Source organism: Daphnia magna, linkage group LG3 (genome assembly GCF_020631705.1).
Source record: "Daphnia magna isolate NIES linkage group LG3, ASM2063170v1.1, whole genome shotgun sequence".
NCBI lineage: Eukaryota > Metazoa > Arthropoda > Branchiopoda > Diplostraca > Daphniidae > Daphnia > Daphnia magna.
Window position 1 is genome coordinate 6,804,808 of NC_059184.1, and position 15,360 is coordinate 6,820,167.

The window sequence follows — 15,360 nt, forward strand, 5'->3', positions numbered from 1 at the left end:
CCTTTCGTTTCTCGTTAAACTCACGTGCGATTGAGTTTGTGTCTCGATATTGGCAGGCAACCAGTATCTATTTTTCTCCTTTTGACTTGTAGACTGTGGCCCTAAATTCCCTTACTATTTTCCAAGACCTGAGGAGCACGATTGGCAAACGTGCTCATAGCAGGTTGTGCTGTTGTCTCGTTTTCGCAACCTATCCTGAGGAACACGATTGGCAAACGTGTTCATAGCAGGTGACGCTGTCGTCTCGTTGTCGCAAAGTAATCTTGAGGAATAAGATTGGCGAACTTATTCATAGCAAGACTTTGAACATCCGAACATCTAAGCCTGTATGAGATTTGGCCCCATTTTGGTTTGTGTAATTGGAAGCTTGAGGAACACGTATGGAAACGTGTTCATCGCAAGTCTCTCCAGCCCTAAACGCTAGATTGTTTGTGAATAAAATACAAGTGTAATAATACTTCAGCTTTTTTCGTTTATCTCGTGCGTAAGGCAACAAAATTGGTGCATCGACCGGGAAATCGTGACTCGGTACGGCGGCCATTACGCACGTGACTGGTCATCAGGAAAGCCGAGGGAGTCGTTCCTGTTCATCCATTCTCATCGGGACTCTTTTTTCAACTTCTTGACCCTCTCGTTAACGGTGCCTTCCCAAGTCCCGCGTACAGACAACCGATTGGAGAATCAAATAGTTCCGGCATCCAGCAAGATTGGCCAGCTGACTACAACTCCAGCCTAACGACCCGAACACTTATCTGTTGTTAACATCATATTTAAATTTACATTCGCTTGAAACTGCTTGTTGTCTGTAATTTAAATATAATTTCTGTGTTCCCTTTGTATGTAAAGATCCGTTGGTCGGCTCTCGGCAGAGTGGCCACGAATCGTTTGCTCAAACGCCCTGTACTAAACCTCGTTGGTCGGCTCTCGGTAGAGCGTCCACGAGCCCATTTTCCCGTATTCTTTGCTTCGTTGGTCGGCTCTCGGTAGAGCGTCCACGAGCCCATTTTCCCGTATTCTTTGCTTCGTTGGTCGGCTCTCGGCAGAGCGTCCACGAGCCCATTTTCCCATTTCCTGTCGTATCACGTTGGTCTGCTCTCGTCAGAGCGTCCGCAAACGTTTCGTTTCGACTATCCTGCGACGTACGCGAATTAGGTTATTCAATCCTCGATAGGGTGGTTTACCTAACGTACACCTTATGGTTCCGCCAGCTGGACTTTCATCGAGGAGCTGCCCAGTTTGTCCAGACTTATCGTTCCGCCAGCTGGACTTTCAGCGAGGAGCTGCCCAGTTTGTCCAGACTTATCATCCTGTCAGCTAGACTACCCGTTACCACCCATCTAGTTTGTCCGGTCAAGCAGCCCGTCAGCTTGATCCCCCTCTATCATCACAACTATACGTTTGTCCGGCCTTACTGGCCCGTCAGCCGAACTTTAACTTGTTCCACAAACCAGCAGCATTCCGCGCAAGTTTAACAGCGCAAAGAGGAAGAAAGCGGATAAATTATTACGCAGTCAAAGGAGAAAGGCGGAGGCCTTACATCGGATTAGAACTAACCAAGCGGTGAAAGACGCTGCGGCCGCTGCGGCCGTTGATACTTTTCCAGAAGACTCTGATCAACATCATCAACCGCGACCACGATTGTCGGATTTTGTGCCACCCTCAAATCCCAGAAAATTCTCTTTTCGCCCGTACGATCCGTGGCCCCGCTCACCGGTATCTGAACCACCTACTCCGCCTGGTACACCGGAACCGGAAGAGGACAACTTCATCCCGAATCTTTCAGACTGCGAAATCTTCGACGAGGTTGGCCCTTCATCAGAGGACGAGACGTCTTCGCCCGTGCAGGTTCCACCGTCACCACCACCGAGATTAGTGAGGATACGGAATACCAAGACGAACGAAACACGCTTCGTTGGTCTGAGTCAACTCTTCCGTCCAAGCTCTCAAGACCGGATCGTGCGTCACAAGTTAAATTAATCCGCCCTTTTTGTGTCTTCGTCTGTCATCTCCTTGTAGGAGGGCAACTCAACCCGTCCATTAATTACATTCATCGTTTGTACCTCTTCGCTCAATCGCGTTAAATACATTGCATCATTGCTCAATCAACTTTTCCGCTTCCTGTAATTTTTGAAGATGACGAAGCGTCTGACTGGGAGACCACTATAGATCCCGTGCGCCTTAAGCGATTCCGGACGACTGGAAAGTCAATTCATACCAAGTCAGGAAAGAGGCTGATGACAGCGGTCCGAGCTGGAGATGATCGTGACACCATCCGTGCATTACGAGCCACGTAAGTTCGCGATTACGATGACTTGGAGAGACGGCACGACCGGTTCTTGCAGGTTTCTTCTACAAACCTATCACCTGAAGCTATCACTGGCGAGCAAAATTGGCTGCAGACGGTGGTATATGTAAAGTAATTAATAGTCTGCATAACATAACTCACTGTATTGGATAACATATTATCAGGTACAACGTATTTGTTGAAATAGGCAAACCTCATTATTACCGTTTAGTATTACCTGAACTCATTGCTACTGTTTAGCCTTATGTGATGTCCCAACCTCTTAATCTCTTCTTTTGACGTGACAAGTGTGTGACTCGCCCTCTTGACTTTCTGCCACCTACGTGTCAACGTCTCTCTCAACTTATACAATTAAGTATTACATCTTATCTATTCTTGTGTTAAAGGTATGTTCATGAATACAATTGCATGAGTGAAGATCTATGTGAAGAATATCCTTGACTTAACTTAACAGGTTATGGGCCCAGTCCACGAACCTACTATCTAAGTCAAGATGGCAAGTTCTATATCAAAAGATATCAATCATATCGTGAAATTTGACGGAAGCTATCTAAGTCAAGATGGCAAGTTCTATATCAAAAGATATCAATCATATCGTGAAATTTGACGGAAGCAATTTCCCACTTTGGAAGCTTGGTTGCTGGCTGATGCTTGAACAGCACAACCTAATCCCAGTAGTGGATGGAAGCGAAACTCTACCAAATGAGGTAAGACAATTTCAGATTCACAAAATAGTCTGCGAGTTAATAACTCATGTATCTAATCTTAGACAGTGAACAAAGACGGTGTAGTCACGAACATTGAAGCCATAACGAGCTGGAAGCAAAAGGATGTGCTGGCACGAAACTTCCTCATAGCCACTATCGAGAAACAGCCTCAACGCACACTGTTGAACTGCAAAACAGCATTCGAAATGTGGACCAGACTAACTTCCCAACATCTACAGTGCGCTGCTGAGAACAAACATCTTCTCCAAAAACAGTTCTTTGAATACAAGTACAAGCCAGGTCATGACATAATGAATCATATCACAGCTGTTGAGTGCATGGCCAACACACTCAGTGACCTAGATGCACCAGTGTCGGACCTTCAAGTTATGACAAAAATAACGTGTACTCTCCCTCCCAGCTACCGACACTTCATATCAGCTTGGGACAACGTGGCTGAAGCAGACAAAACCATCGCTCTTCTCACATCCAGACTCCTTAAAGAAGAGTGCATGACGAAAATGTACAACAATGGCGACCCTGATCCAAGCGACACAGCTTTCTTCTCGTCGAATTTCCCTCAACAAAACCGTTTCTACTCAACTGGCTCCAGCAGACGTGGAGCGAGAGGAGTTTCTCGAGGAAGAGGAGGTATGAGAGGAGGCTTCAACCAACGCATGCAGTTCAACCAACCTAGGGATGGTCCTGCACGAAAAAGACCTAGGGTCGAATGCCATTACTGCACAAAGCCAGGCCATACAATAGCGGTTTGTCGCAAACGACAAAGAGATGAAGAAGACGCATCGAATAACTCCCACGTAAACAACGAGCAAGCTAATATGGCTGGTGGCGAACAAGTAGAAGACGACTATAGTTTTCATTCCTCAACATGCTTCAAACCAAGAAGCAACTATGACTGGGTTGCCGACTCAGGAGCAACAAGTCACATGACTGATCAACGGTCAATGCTAACTAACTTCACTCCAATTCAACCTGGTACGCGGAGCGTGAAAGGCATTGGTGGCACCAGTTTGTCTGTCCTAGGGACAGGAAACGTAGAAATATTCGCCCTAATTGATGGCACAGTACATCCCACTGTTATAAAAGAAGTACTCTACGTACCCACACTTGGAGCCAACCTGTACTCGATTGCTGCCGCAACCACAAGTGGGATAGAAGCATACTTTGTTGAAGACGAAGTTATACTCAGTTACGACAACAAGACAACACTTAAAGGACGACGAATCGGAAAAGGACTTTATCATATGGACCTTACTGTCAAACCAAATCAAGAGGAGTCACTTCTAGCTACACGACTAATACCATTGTCGACATGGCACCAACGCCTTGTCCATGCGAACTACAAAACCATCCTGCAAATGGCATCTAAACAACTAGTAAACGGACTCAATCTAGAGGCAGACAGAGAGGTTCCCTCGGCACCATGCCCAGGCTGCGTTTACGGAAAAATGCACAGGTCCCCCTTCCCAGAAGGACGTACACGAGCAAAGGAAATAGGAGAGCTTATACACTCGGACGTATGTGGCCCCATGCAAATAGCCACACCAGCCGGGGCCCGATATTTTGTCCTGTTTAAGGATGATTTCAGCGGATAGACAGTAGTCCACTTTATGAAAAATAAATCTGAAGTTGAATCACTCTTTCAAGCGTTTGTAGCCAGAGTGGAAAATGAGACGAAGAGGAAGGTTCGAGTTTTGCGCTCCGACAACGGAGGAGAATTCCTTGGAAAAACCTTTGCAGACTGGCTGGCCATCAAAGGTATCAAGCATGAAACTAGTGCTCCTCACTCTCCAGAGCAAAACGGCGTGGCGGAGCGAAGCAACAGAACCATTATGGAAGCCGAAAGAAGCCTCCTCCACTCTAAAGGCATTCCGCTGAAGCTGTGGGCTGAAGCCGTCAACTGTGCCGTGTACACACTAAATCGTATTCTCTCACGAACGGGAAGTGTCACACCTTACGAGACATGGTACGGAAGCAAGCCTGACATCTCACATCTGAGAATATTTGGATCAAAAATGTACATTCACATTCCGGACGCAAGCCGCCAGAAGCTAGACGCCAAAAGTCTTCAATGCATCTTTATGGGATATTGCGACACATCAAAGGCCTATCGTGGATGGGACCCGGTAACACAAAGAATAAAGATAAGCCGTGACGTCTTATTTGACGAACAACCACATCCTATACCTATGTGGATACTTGAAGACACAGAACAATCAAAGGAAAACCAACAGACTGGCCCAGCAAACGTGTTCACATCGAGCCCTATTGATGAGCCTACTCCAATCGTCCCAGACGTCGAGTTTCCATCTGAACAACCAACAGAAATTATTCAAGAGGTCCCGTCTACCTGCAATAAAAGCACTCTTGACAACAATCCACCGTTGATCAAAATCCCGATCGAGCCAACACCAGCAGTCATCGAAAGCATCACTGAAATAATAGAAAAGGACACTCAACTAAACTACGACGTACCACACCGCAGATCAGCTAGAGTTGCAATCTACAACGAAAAAAAGAAGGCTTCACAGGCAATGTTGGTATCTGAAATCTCACTACTAGCTGACCAATTTGAACCAGTTAATTACCAAGAGGCAATTTCATGTGAGGAGGCAACGCTTTGGAAAGCAGCGATAGAAGAGGAATATCTCTCACTCATCAAAAACAGAACATGGATCCTAATGCCGCTTCCCGCTGGACAAAAAACCATCAAAAGCCAGTGGATATTTAAAGTGAAACCAGGCCTCAATGGTGCGCCCCCAAGATACAAGGCGCGACTGGTGGCCAAGGGTTACACCCAACGTCAAGGAATTGACTATGGAGAAACTTATGCCCCAGTAGTAACCTACGACTCCCTCCGTGTCATACTCTCTACGGCTGCGGCGCTGGATCTCGAACTTATCCAACTGGATATTAAAACGGCCTTCTTATACGGACATCTAGAAGAAGAACTGTATCTAGAGCAGCCAGACGGTTTCATAGACCTCGAGAACAAACAAAATGTGTGTCTGCTGAAGAAGTCGATCTATGGACTCAAACAGGCTCCGCGCATGTGGAATCAAGAATTCAACAAATTTCTGGTGAAGTTCGGTTTGACCCGTAGTACAACAGATCCATGTGTCTACTTCCGCCGTCAACAAGAGGAGATTACGTATGTCGCCATCTGGGTTGACGATGGATTGGTATGCAGCAACAACCCAACAACAGTCAACACAATTCTTGAACATCTGAAGAACCACTTTGACATGCGAACAATGGCAGCAGATCGATTCGTGGGGCTCGAAATCACTAGAAGACGAGAACACCGCAAAATCTTAATCACTCAAACTGATTTCATAACTAAAATCCTGAACAAATTTAAAATGGAGTCATGCCATCCAAAAAACCATTCCATCTGATCCGAGTGGCAGACTGACACCAGCTATGGCACCAACCAACGAAGAAGAAGAACTGTCGATGCAAACTACCCCCTATCAAGAAGCCGTCGGTTGCCTTATGTATTTGACGTCCACCACTCGACCAGACATTGCTTTCGCAACCAACCAAGTAGCTAGATTCAGTCACAACCCTGGACCTGCCCACTGGGAAGGAGTCAAACGAATCCTATCGTATTTATCAGGAACCCGCAATTACGGTCTTTGTTTCAGTGGAAGCTCCAGTAGTACACTTACAGGTTTTACAGATGCGGACTATGCTGGAGATGTTGAAACACGACGCTCAACCACTGGATATGTATTTCTACTCCATGGAGGACCCGTCGCCTGGTGCTGCAAGCGGCAGAAATGCACAAGTCTCTCAACGACCGAATCCGAGTACATTGCGGCCTGCGAATCAACACGAGAAGCTGTCTGGTTAAAACGGCTACTTATTGAACTGGGACTGCAAGAAACGAATCCTATTCCCCTACTCTGCGATAACCAGAGTGCTGTCCGTCTCGTGCGTAATCCGGATTCACACCAACGCACCAAACACATTGACATCAAATACCACTACATTCGGGATCAACAGGAAGGAGGAGAAATCAATATCTCGTATGTTGATACCAACAATCAATTGGCTGACATTCTAACCAAACCTTTGGCAGCCGCCCGCTTCAATTGGCTAAGAGAAGAAATCGGGATCAAGAGTTCCAGCTTGTAAAGATTAAGGTTTGAGTGGAAGTGTTGAAATAGGCAAACCTCATTATTACCGTTTAGTATTACCTGAACTCATTGCTACTGTTTAGCCTTATGTGATGTCCCAACCTCTTAATCTCTTCTTTTGACGTGACAAGTGTGTGACTCGTCCTCTTGACTTTCTGCCACCTACGTGTCAACGTCTCTCTCAACTTATACAATTAAGTATTACATCTTATCTATTCTTGTGTTAAAGGTATGTTCATGAATACAATTGCATGAGTGAAGATCTATGTGAAGAATATCCTTGACTTAACTTAACAGTATTCACAGCTATCTTAGACTAGTAGTTCATATAGGCGTGCTAATTGTTAATCACCCGATAATACCTTATTACAGTCGAACAGTTTGAACAAGAGTGAGTGTCATCCTCCTTGTCACTCAAACAGCTGAGGGCCTCCGGGCTCTCGGCCCTAAACAGCATCCCGTGCACTTTACCCAGAGGGTTTAGGTTTGCCCAGCATAGTTTATACCTAACACTCTCCCTCAAACATATAACCCTTGACATGATAAAGTGCAGTGAAGAGTAAACATAAGGAGTAGAACATAAACAGCAAAAGGGGGTGACAGACAGCATTTTGATTTATCTCTCCCATGACAGTGGATCAGGTTGTTATAGGGGTTTTTGTCCCACACCAATCTTTTGTCTTAACTTTGTAAATTTTGGCCCGGTGAGGGCTTTGGTGAAAATGTCAGCAAGTTGTTCGTCGGACGGTACATACATTAGATTAATTTTCCCTTCAGAGATTTTCTGTCTGATGTAGTGGTATTTCACTAGGACGTGCTTGGTTCGTTGGTGGAACTCAGCATTGTAGGCTAGTCGCACTGCGCCTTGGTTATCGCAGTAAAGGGGTAACTTTTGTTGTTCCACACCAGTAAAGTCTTCTAGGAGGCAGCTGAGCCAAACAATAGTCTTGGTGGCTTCACATGCGGCGATGTATTCAGACTCCGTTGTTGAAAGTGCTGTGCAGGGCTGTTTTTTGCTGAACCAGGATACAGGCCCTCCGTTGAAGAAGAAGATCCCTCCAGAGGTGGAACGGTAGTCGTTTCTGTCACCGGCAAAGTCAGCATCCGTGTAGCCGGTTAGTCCATTCCTGTTGCCGCCTAGCCAAATGCCGTAGTCCATAGTTCCGTTGAGATAGGCGAATATTTGGGTTACTGCGTTCCAGTGGTGTTGGTTCGGGTTTTGACAGTATCTAGACACTTGCCCAACAGCGTACGAAATGTCTGGGCGGCTCATCAGTGCGAGATACAGAAGAGCGCCGACGGCTTCTTTATAAGGGGAAGGGGAAGCGGTCTCCTCTCCCTCGCTCTTCGGTTGCTGAGTTGTAGTGAGGTGGATGGTCGGATCTGCTGGAACAGTTTTTGGAAAAAGGTTAGACATACCGAACCATTGGGAAATTTTCTCGATCATATGAGATTGGGACAGGAAAATTCTGTTAGTGGTGCGATCTCGAAGGATATTTAGACCAATGTAGCGAGTCGGGGGAACTGAGTTGATCTTGAAGTTGTTGCCTAGATGGGTTCCAATTTCTTGTAGTACGGTCTTGTTGTTGCTTGCGGCAAAGCTGTCGTCGACATGGGCGATGACTATGGTGAATTCCTCAGGGGTGCGGCGGATGTAGATGCATCTGTCAGCTGCACAGTTTTTCAGACCAAATTTGCAGAGAACGCTGTCGAGTTTGTTGTACCACAATCTGGGTGCTTGTTTCAGCCCGTAAAGTGACTTTACGAGTAGACAGACATGATTTTCTTTCCCTTTTGTGATGAAACCTTCAGGCTGCCTCATGAAGATGGGTTTGTCAAGAGTGGCGTAAAGGAACGCGGTTTTTATATCGAATTGGATTACTTCTAGGTCCCGGGATGCTATCTCGCAGAATGCGGCTTTTACGGCTTCTTGGTGTGGCACTGGGGAAAAAACCTCGTCGTAGTCTATGCCAAATCTTTGTTTTGTGCCGATAGCTACTAGACGTCCTTTGTAGCGTTCAGGAACAGTGTCGTACGCAGGTTTCACTTTGCCTATCCATTTGCAGTTGATTGGGGAGCAGCCTGGAGGGGGAAGTACAAGTCGCCACGTCTGATTTTCAATCAGAGAATCATATTCCTCTTTAAAGGCCAGCGCCCACTTGTCAGCGTCTTTAGAGTTTAGGGCGTCCTTGTAGGATTGAGGTCCGAATGACTCGGTGAATAGAGCAGCTGAGTGTCTGCTTTTGAAGTCCTCGATCAGGGCGGTTAGTCCAATCGATTTTCTGAATTCTTGGTATCTGGCGTTGTATTTGGGGGCACGCGCAGATCTTCTTGGTAAATCCTCTTGTTGATTTTGAGAGGTGGTGGAAGGGGTGGTGATAGGATCGGTTGGCGTTGAAGTGGCTTGGTTGTTAGTTTGGTCTACTATTGTGTCTTCGGAAAGCTCGTCGTCGTCGACGTCGGACATTTCGACGGGTTCTTCTTGTCCCAATGACGCCATATCATCATCGGTTGGATCTATCATCACTGGGTCAGTTGCCATATCATCAGGTATGGTTGGTGAATCAATGTCCAAACCCAGTATTTCAGTTACTAGGAGGAACGGGTCGAATAGAAAGTACTCAGGTTGTTTTTTCGCGTGATGGTTGGAATCATCATTAAAATCGCTGATCAGTAGATCCTCGTTGAACTTCACGTCACGGCTGAAGATGAATTTGCGCGTTGCTGGGTCCCACATTTTCCATCCTTTGGTGTAGTCGCCATAGCCCACAAGCCAGCAGGGAATTCCTTTGGGCTCCAGTTTTCTATGATTGGCAGCTGGGACGTGTACATAGGCTCTGCTCCCAATTATTCGTAGATGGCTAATGTTTGGTTTTTCATTGAATAGGAGCTCGTGGGGTGTTTTTTTAGAAGAATTGGATGATGGGTTGCACGACAGAGTGCGATTCAGCACGTAGATGGCACTTTTGAGAAATTCACCCCAGAGTTCAAGGATTGATCGATCGCCTTTCTTGAAGAGGTTGGTGAGTTTGCTGCTTCTCATATGTAGACTGCTGCGAGCAGATTCCATGGCCGTTCTGTTCATTCTTTCGACAACACCGTTTTGCTGGGGGGTGTGAGGGTTGGTTATCTGGTGGGTGATTCCATTCGCGGCAAAGAAATCGTTAATGAAGATGTTGTCGTACTCTTTACCTCCATAAGTTCTGACAATTCTCACCGAGTTGCCGGAAGTAGTTTTAAGGAACTGTATGAATTGAATGAGGTGCTTTGCTGCATCCGATTTCAATTTCATGAGTGTAACTGAAGTCCAGTTACTGTAGTCGTCTTTGAAGATTGAGTAGTAGTGTTCACCTGAAGGAGATGGGATGGGCACAATTCCGATGTCCGAGTGGATAATGTGGCCGACACTATCGGATTTGGTTGAACTTGAAGGAAATGGAGATCTGGTCATCTTACCGAATATGCATCCTTCACAGATGGTGTGCACCGCATTGTTGGAGTCCAGGTCAAAACCAGTTACAGCATTGAGTTTCAACATTTTTTGAATGGCTTTCCTGTTGACATGGGCAAGGCGTTGATGCCAGATTTGAAATGGCGACTTCTCGGATGTGGCAATGCAAGTTGAGGTTGATTCGGGGTTGGAGTTTTTGGCAATCACTTTTAGATGATAGAGTGACTTTCAGATCCTTTGGCCATGCATGATTTCCAGATTGTTTTTCAGAAAGACGACAGTATCTTTGCTGAAGTTGGCATTAATTCCGGTATCGGTCGCGGCTCCAATTGAAAAGAGATTTGTCCCGAGTTTCGGAACGTATAAGACGTCTTTAAATTCCCCAAGTTTTGTCTTGCCATGCAGATGAGAGACTATAGAGACTGTACCTATTCCTAGGACGAATAGTTCTGTGCCGCCGATGCCATTAACCTTCCAGGTAGCCATGTTGATTTCTTTGAATGAGCTGAAGTTGGATCGTTGGTCGGACATGTGGTGTGTCGCCCCAGAGTCTGCGTACCAGTCGGAGGATTTTCGTGCTATGAAGCATAGTGAGGACAGAGCTGCAAAGGAGTTGTTGTCGTTTCTGTCATCATGCTTTCGGCGTTTGTCGTGCTGATTGCTTCTGGCTTCTTTTCTGTCGTTATCATTCCAGAAGTAGCAGTTGTAGGACTTGTGGTTTGTTTTGCCGCAGTGCCAGCAGCCTCTGTTGCCATATCTGCCGTTGTCACGACGGTTGGAATTGAAGCTGCCACGGTGATGATTTGCTCGACCTCTTCTGTGATTTGATTGACCGCGGCGATAGTGTAGTTCGTCATCAGGATGATTGAGAGAGTGGTTGTGGTCAGCTGCTTTGGACTGGGCTGCATTGGCTTCTGATTGTTGTTGAACCTTTGATGGATGTGATGCGAAGAAGGCGATGTCTGCAGGATCGACTACGTAAGTTTTTCCTCTGAGTTCTTCCGTTATCAGTCTGGCAGTGAGGCTGGTAAGTGTTTGTTCGGACCGTGGAACACTTTCCCAGGCTGAAATGAAATATCGATAGCTTGGCGGTAGCGTTTGTATAATTCCCACCATTACTGTAAGATCGTCGATTGCGGTCCCAATACTCTTGAGTTCGTCTGCCATCATTCTCAGTCTGTTGATGTGGGCCATAATTGAGTGATCGGGGTCCATTTTGTATTGGTGGAATTTTCCTAGCAGGAGTGAGGCGTTGGCAGCAGATGTTTCGGCATATTGGAGAGTCAGCCTGTTCCACATTTCGTGTGCAGTGTTGGAACCTTCGATCGCTGTCTGGTAAGCCGGTTCTATGTTGTAGAATATGATGGAGCAGGCATCTACGTCTTTCTCTTTCCATCTGTCAATTGCGTCTTGATTCGTGATGAATGACAGTTTAACACCGTCGACTTCTATTCCAGTTACATCTTCGATCGTCTAGGGAGTAAATGATGAGTTAGAGATTATATCACTTGCAATTCCATGAGTTAAATATACGTGATAGTTTTTAGACATAGTTCACTATTTTCGATTTTGCTTTGAAAAATATATATATATTTTTTCTTTTTTTTATACATACAGACGGTTTCAGAAGTGTTCTTGAATTTACTGATACTCTTCTCATTTGCATGTGGGATTTTGTTTCATAAAGTTACCTGTGCTTCTCAGATGCACAGTCATAGATCTCTGCGGTATGCAATCATCGCATATAGTTACCTCACTTTTAAGTTACCTGTGTTTCTGAGTTACACAGTCAATGAGTCTCAGGAATTTAGAACATCGCATATAGTTACCTCACCTTTAAGTTACCTGTGTTTCTAAGTTACACAGTCAATGAGTCTTAGGAATTTAGAACATGTCACGAGCAAGTTTGTGATGTAATGGTGCCACACGATGTCACTGATATCTAGTCAGTTTAGCTCTTAAAGTCACATGTCTTAACTTTACGTTTGTTTCAGTACATTGTTGGAGTGTCATGTTACCTCAGTTGGTTTCTTTTCAGTTCCAAGTACAATGTCTTCGAGTTTCTTCTTCCTTAGTTTAAGCATGACGGCATACCTCCATTGTGGAAAATTGATTCCATTGAATTTGACGTGGTCACGTTTTCTATCTGGACTGTCAGACATCTTTATTGCTTTGAGCGTGACCTGGGCCCATAACCTGTAAAGTAATTAATAGTCTGCATAACATAACTCACTGTATTGGATAACATATTATCAGGTACAACGTATTCACAGCTATCTTAGACTAGTAGTTCACATAGGCGTGCTAATTGTTAATCACCCGATAATACCTTATTACAGTCGAACAGTTTGAACAAGAGTGAGTGTCATCCTCCTTGTCACTCAAACAGCTGAGGGCCTCCGGGCTCTCGGCCCTAAACAGCATCCCGTGCACTTTACCCAGAGGGTTTAGGTTTGCCCAGCATAGTTTATACCTAACAGTATATGAACATCAAGCTCTGCTAGTTCATTGCGATGATTACCTGGCCAAATTTTTGAATCTGTCTTCAGCATCCGTATCGTCCAGGCACTCTTCTCGCGTTTCTAGCGTATCATCCGCATGCGCTAAGATTCAAGAGGCTGAACGACTGCAAAAGGAGGCTGAATTTAAACTCCAGCAAGCCCAAGACGAAGCAGCACGTAGAACAGCAGAGGACGCTGTCTTACGGCAAGCCGAGGATTACCAACGACAAGTCGCTGCTGATCGGCAACAAAGGGAGCTTCAGGACCAAATAGACCTTCAACGACTCTCAGGTGCTATTCTGAAGCAACAGTTAAACCAACTAACTGCAAACGAGCCGGATCCTTCCAAACCTGAATTATCCACTGGAAGTGGTCCGTCAAACGCCTCAATAACTCAAAACCTACGCCCAGCAGCAACCGCCATCCCTACGGTACCCCAGCCTGCAAATCCGCAGAGCCAGATTCCGGCCGTACCGTCCACCGAACCCGTTACACCAGCAACTTCAAGCGTTCCGCCGGCATCTACAACCATGACGCCGTTGATCGGAGCGAGTAACACGAAATCGCTGACGCCTATTCGACTGTTCCCGCCGTCGATTCCGGTCCCTGTTACGACGTCATCAATCATAACACCTTCTGTTTCCGGTGGAGTTCTAAGTCAAGTCCGTGGTCTTGCAACTAGAGCATTTAATGCTCTCACTCCAAGAAGACCATCGAACGTTCCTACTTCGATTACACTCACGCGACAACCAATTCCCGTAGCTCATATCCCGATAACTGCGCCTAACCCAGCTTCCATAACGGCCTCAGCAAACCTTGCGAATATAACGGCAAACCAGTCGATGATGGGCAATGTTGCCCAATCCTCCAGCGTTGCACCGAATCCACCTTTGAATCCAGTTTCGCTCACTTCTGCCCGGATGTCGAGCACACCACAAGTCGTTTACCAACAAACGTTTGCCAACCCACAACTGGTTCCACCGCCAGCATTCACAGCTGCTTCCGCTCTACCGCCTTTTGTTCCGGCTCATAACTATGGGACACCGCAACCGACTTCCATACCGTTTCCTAGCAGTATTATGGCCCCGCCTTTGTATCCATCGGGTTCACCAAGTCCTACGTTTCTTCCACACGGAACGAATCATCCCTCACGCGCATACACACCAGATGCTTGGATTTATACGCTTGGAAATCAAAACACAACTAGGAATCGTTCTGGTGCCAAGCCACCACGTATGAAAGCGCCAAGTTTTGATGGTGATTCACGCAATTGGCCGATGTTTATCCAAATGTTCAAGGTTTTTGTCCATGACACTGTCAGTTCTGACGCAGAGCGTATCGCCCATCTGTATGACGCGCTTACGCCAGCCATCCGGAAGGATATCGGTGGTGCCCTGTTGAACCCAGGTCTTTATCAACACGCTCTTAGTGAACTTCACAAACGATACGGAAACCCGCAGATCGTCTCTCAGGCCTGCACATCATCCCTGTTAAAACTTCAGCCGTTCCGGGACAACGATTTTAAAGCACTGCGTGCCTTTTCAGCCGATCTCCACTCCGTCGTAGCAACCTTATGGCTCGGTGGCTACGGAATGGAGCTTCATAGCCACGCTACGCTTTCTCAACTTGTCTCCAAACTCTCACCAGCCTTGAAAAGTCGGTGGGGAGAGAAAAGCTGGTCGATGCAGCCTCACTTATCCACTGTGGAGGATTTAGATCAATGGCTTGATGGAGTTGCTATGGCTGAACATTCAATCGGCGCTGGATCTACCGAGGTCCACCAACCGAAGATCCAAAGGAAGCCCAATGATAGTAGACATCGTGGTCCAACTAGTCATAACATCTTCAACACTACTACCGATAAGTCGACCGAGCAAAAAATATCAAAATGCCCAGGGTGTAAATCCACACACTTCCACCACCTCAAGGATTGCAGACAGTTTAAGGCAGTTCCAGTTGAGAAAAGAGCTACTATCGTGAAGGAATGCAACGCCTGTTTCCGCTGTCTGGGCCGTGACCATCTCAGCCGAGAATATCGTCGTACTGAGAGGTGCAACCAGACCAATTGTCACGGAGGTCATTCCCTCCTACATGGTGCCCCACGAATGTATCCGAAGGTGGGAAGCCCCAAAACAACCAAATTCTCTGGGTCGATCGCTACTGAATCGACTAAACGAACTCTGTTGCCGATCGTTCCAGTGATTCTGCGTGCCAACGGGAAGAAGTACCATCT

General features: G+C 46.2%; 1 protein-coding gene across 1 annotated transcript; it reads left to right on the forward strand.

Annotated features, from left to right (window-relative positions):
• The first annotated feature begins 6,456 nt into the window (after nucleotides 1–6,456).
• LOC123470473 (secreted RxLR effector protein 161-like) lies at nucleotides 6,457–7,173 on the forward strand. The gene has a single exon (XM_045170736.1). It carries the CDS (start codon nucleotides 6,457–6,459, stop codon nucleotides 7,171–7,173), a length of 717 nt encoding a protein of 238 aa, XP_045026671.1.
• Nucleotides 7,174–15,360: the final 8,187 nt, after the last annotated feature.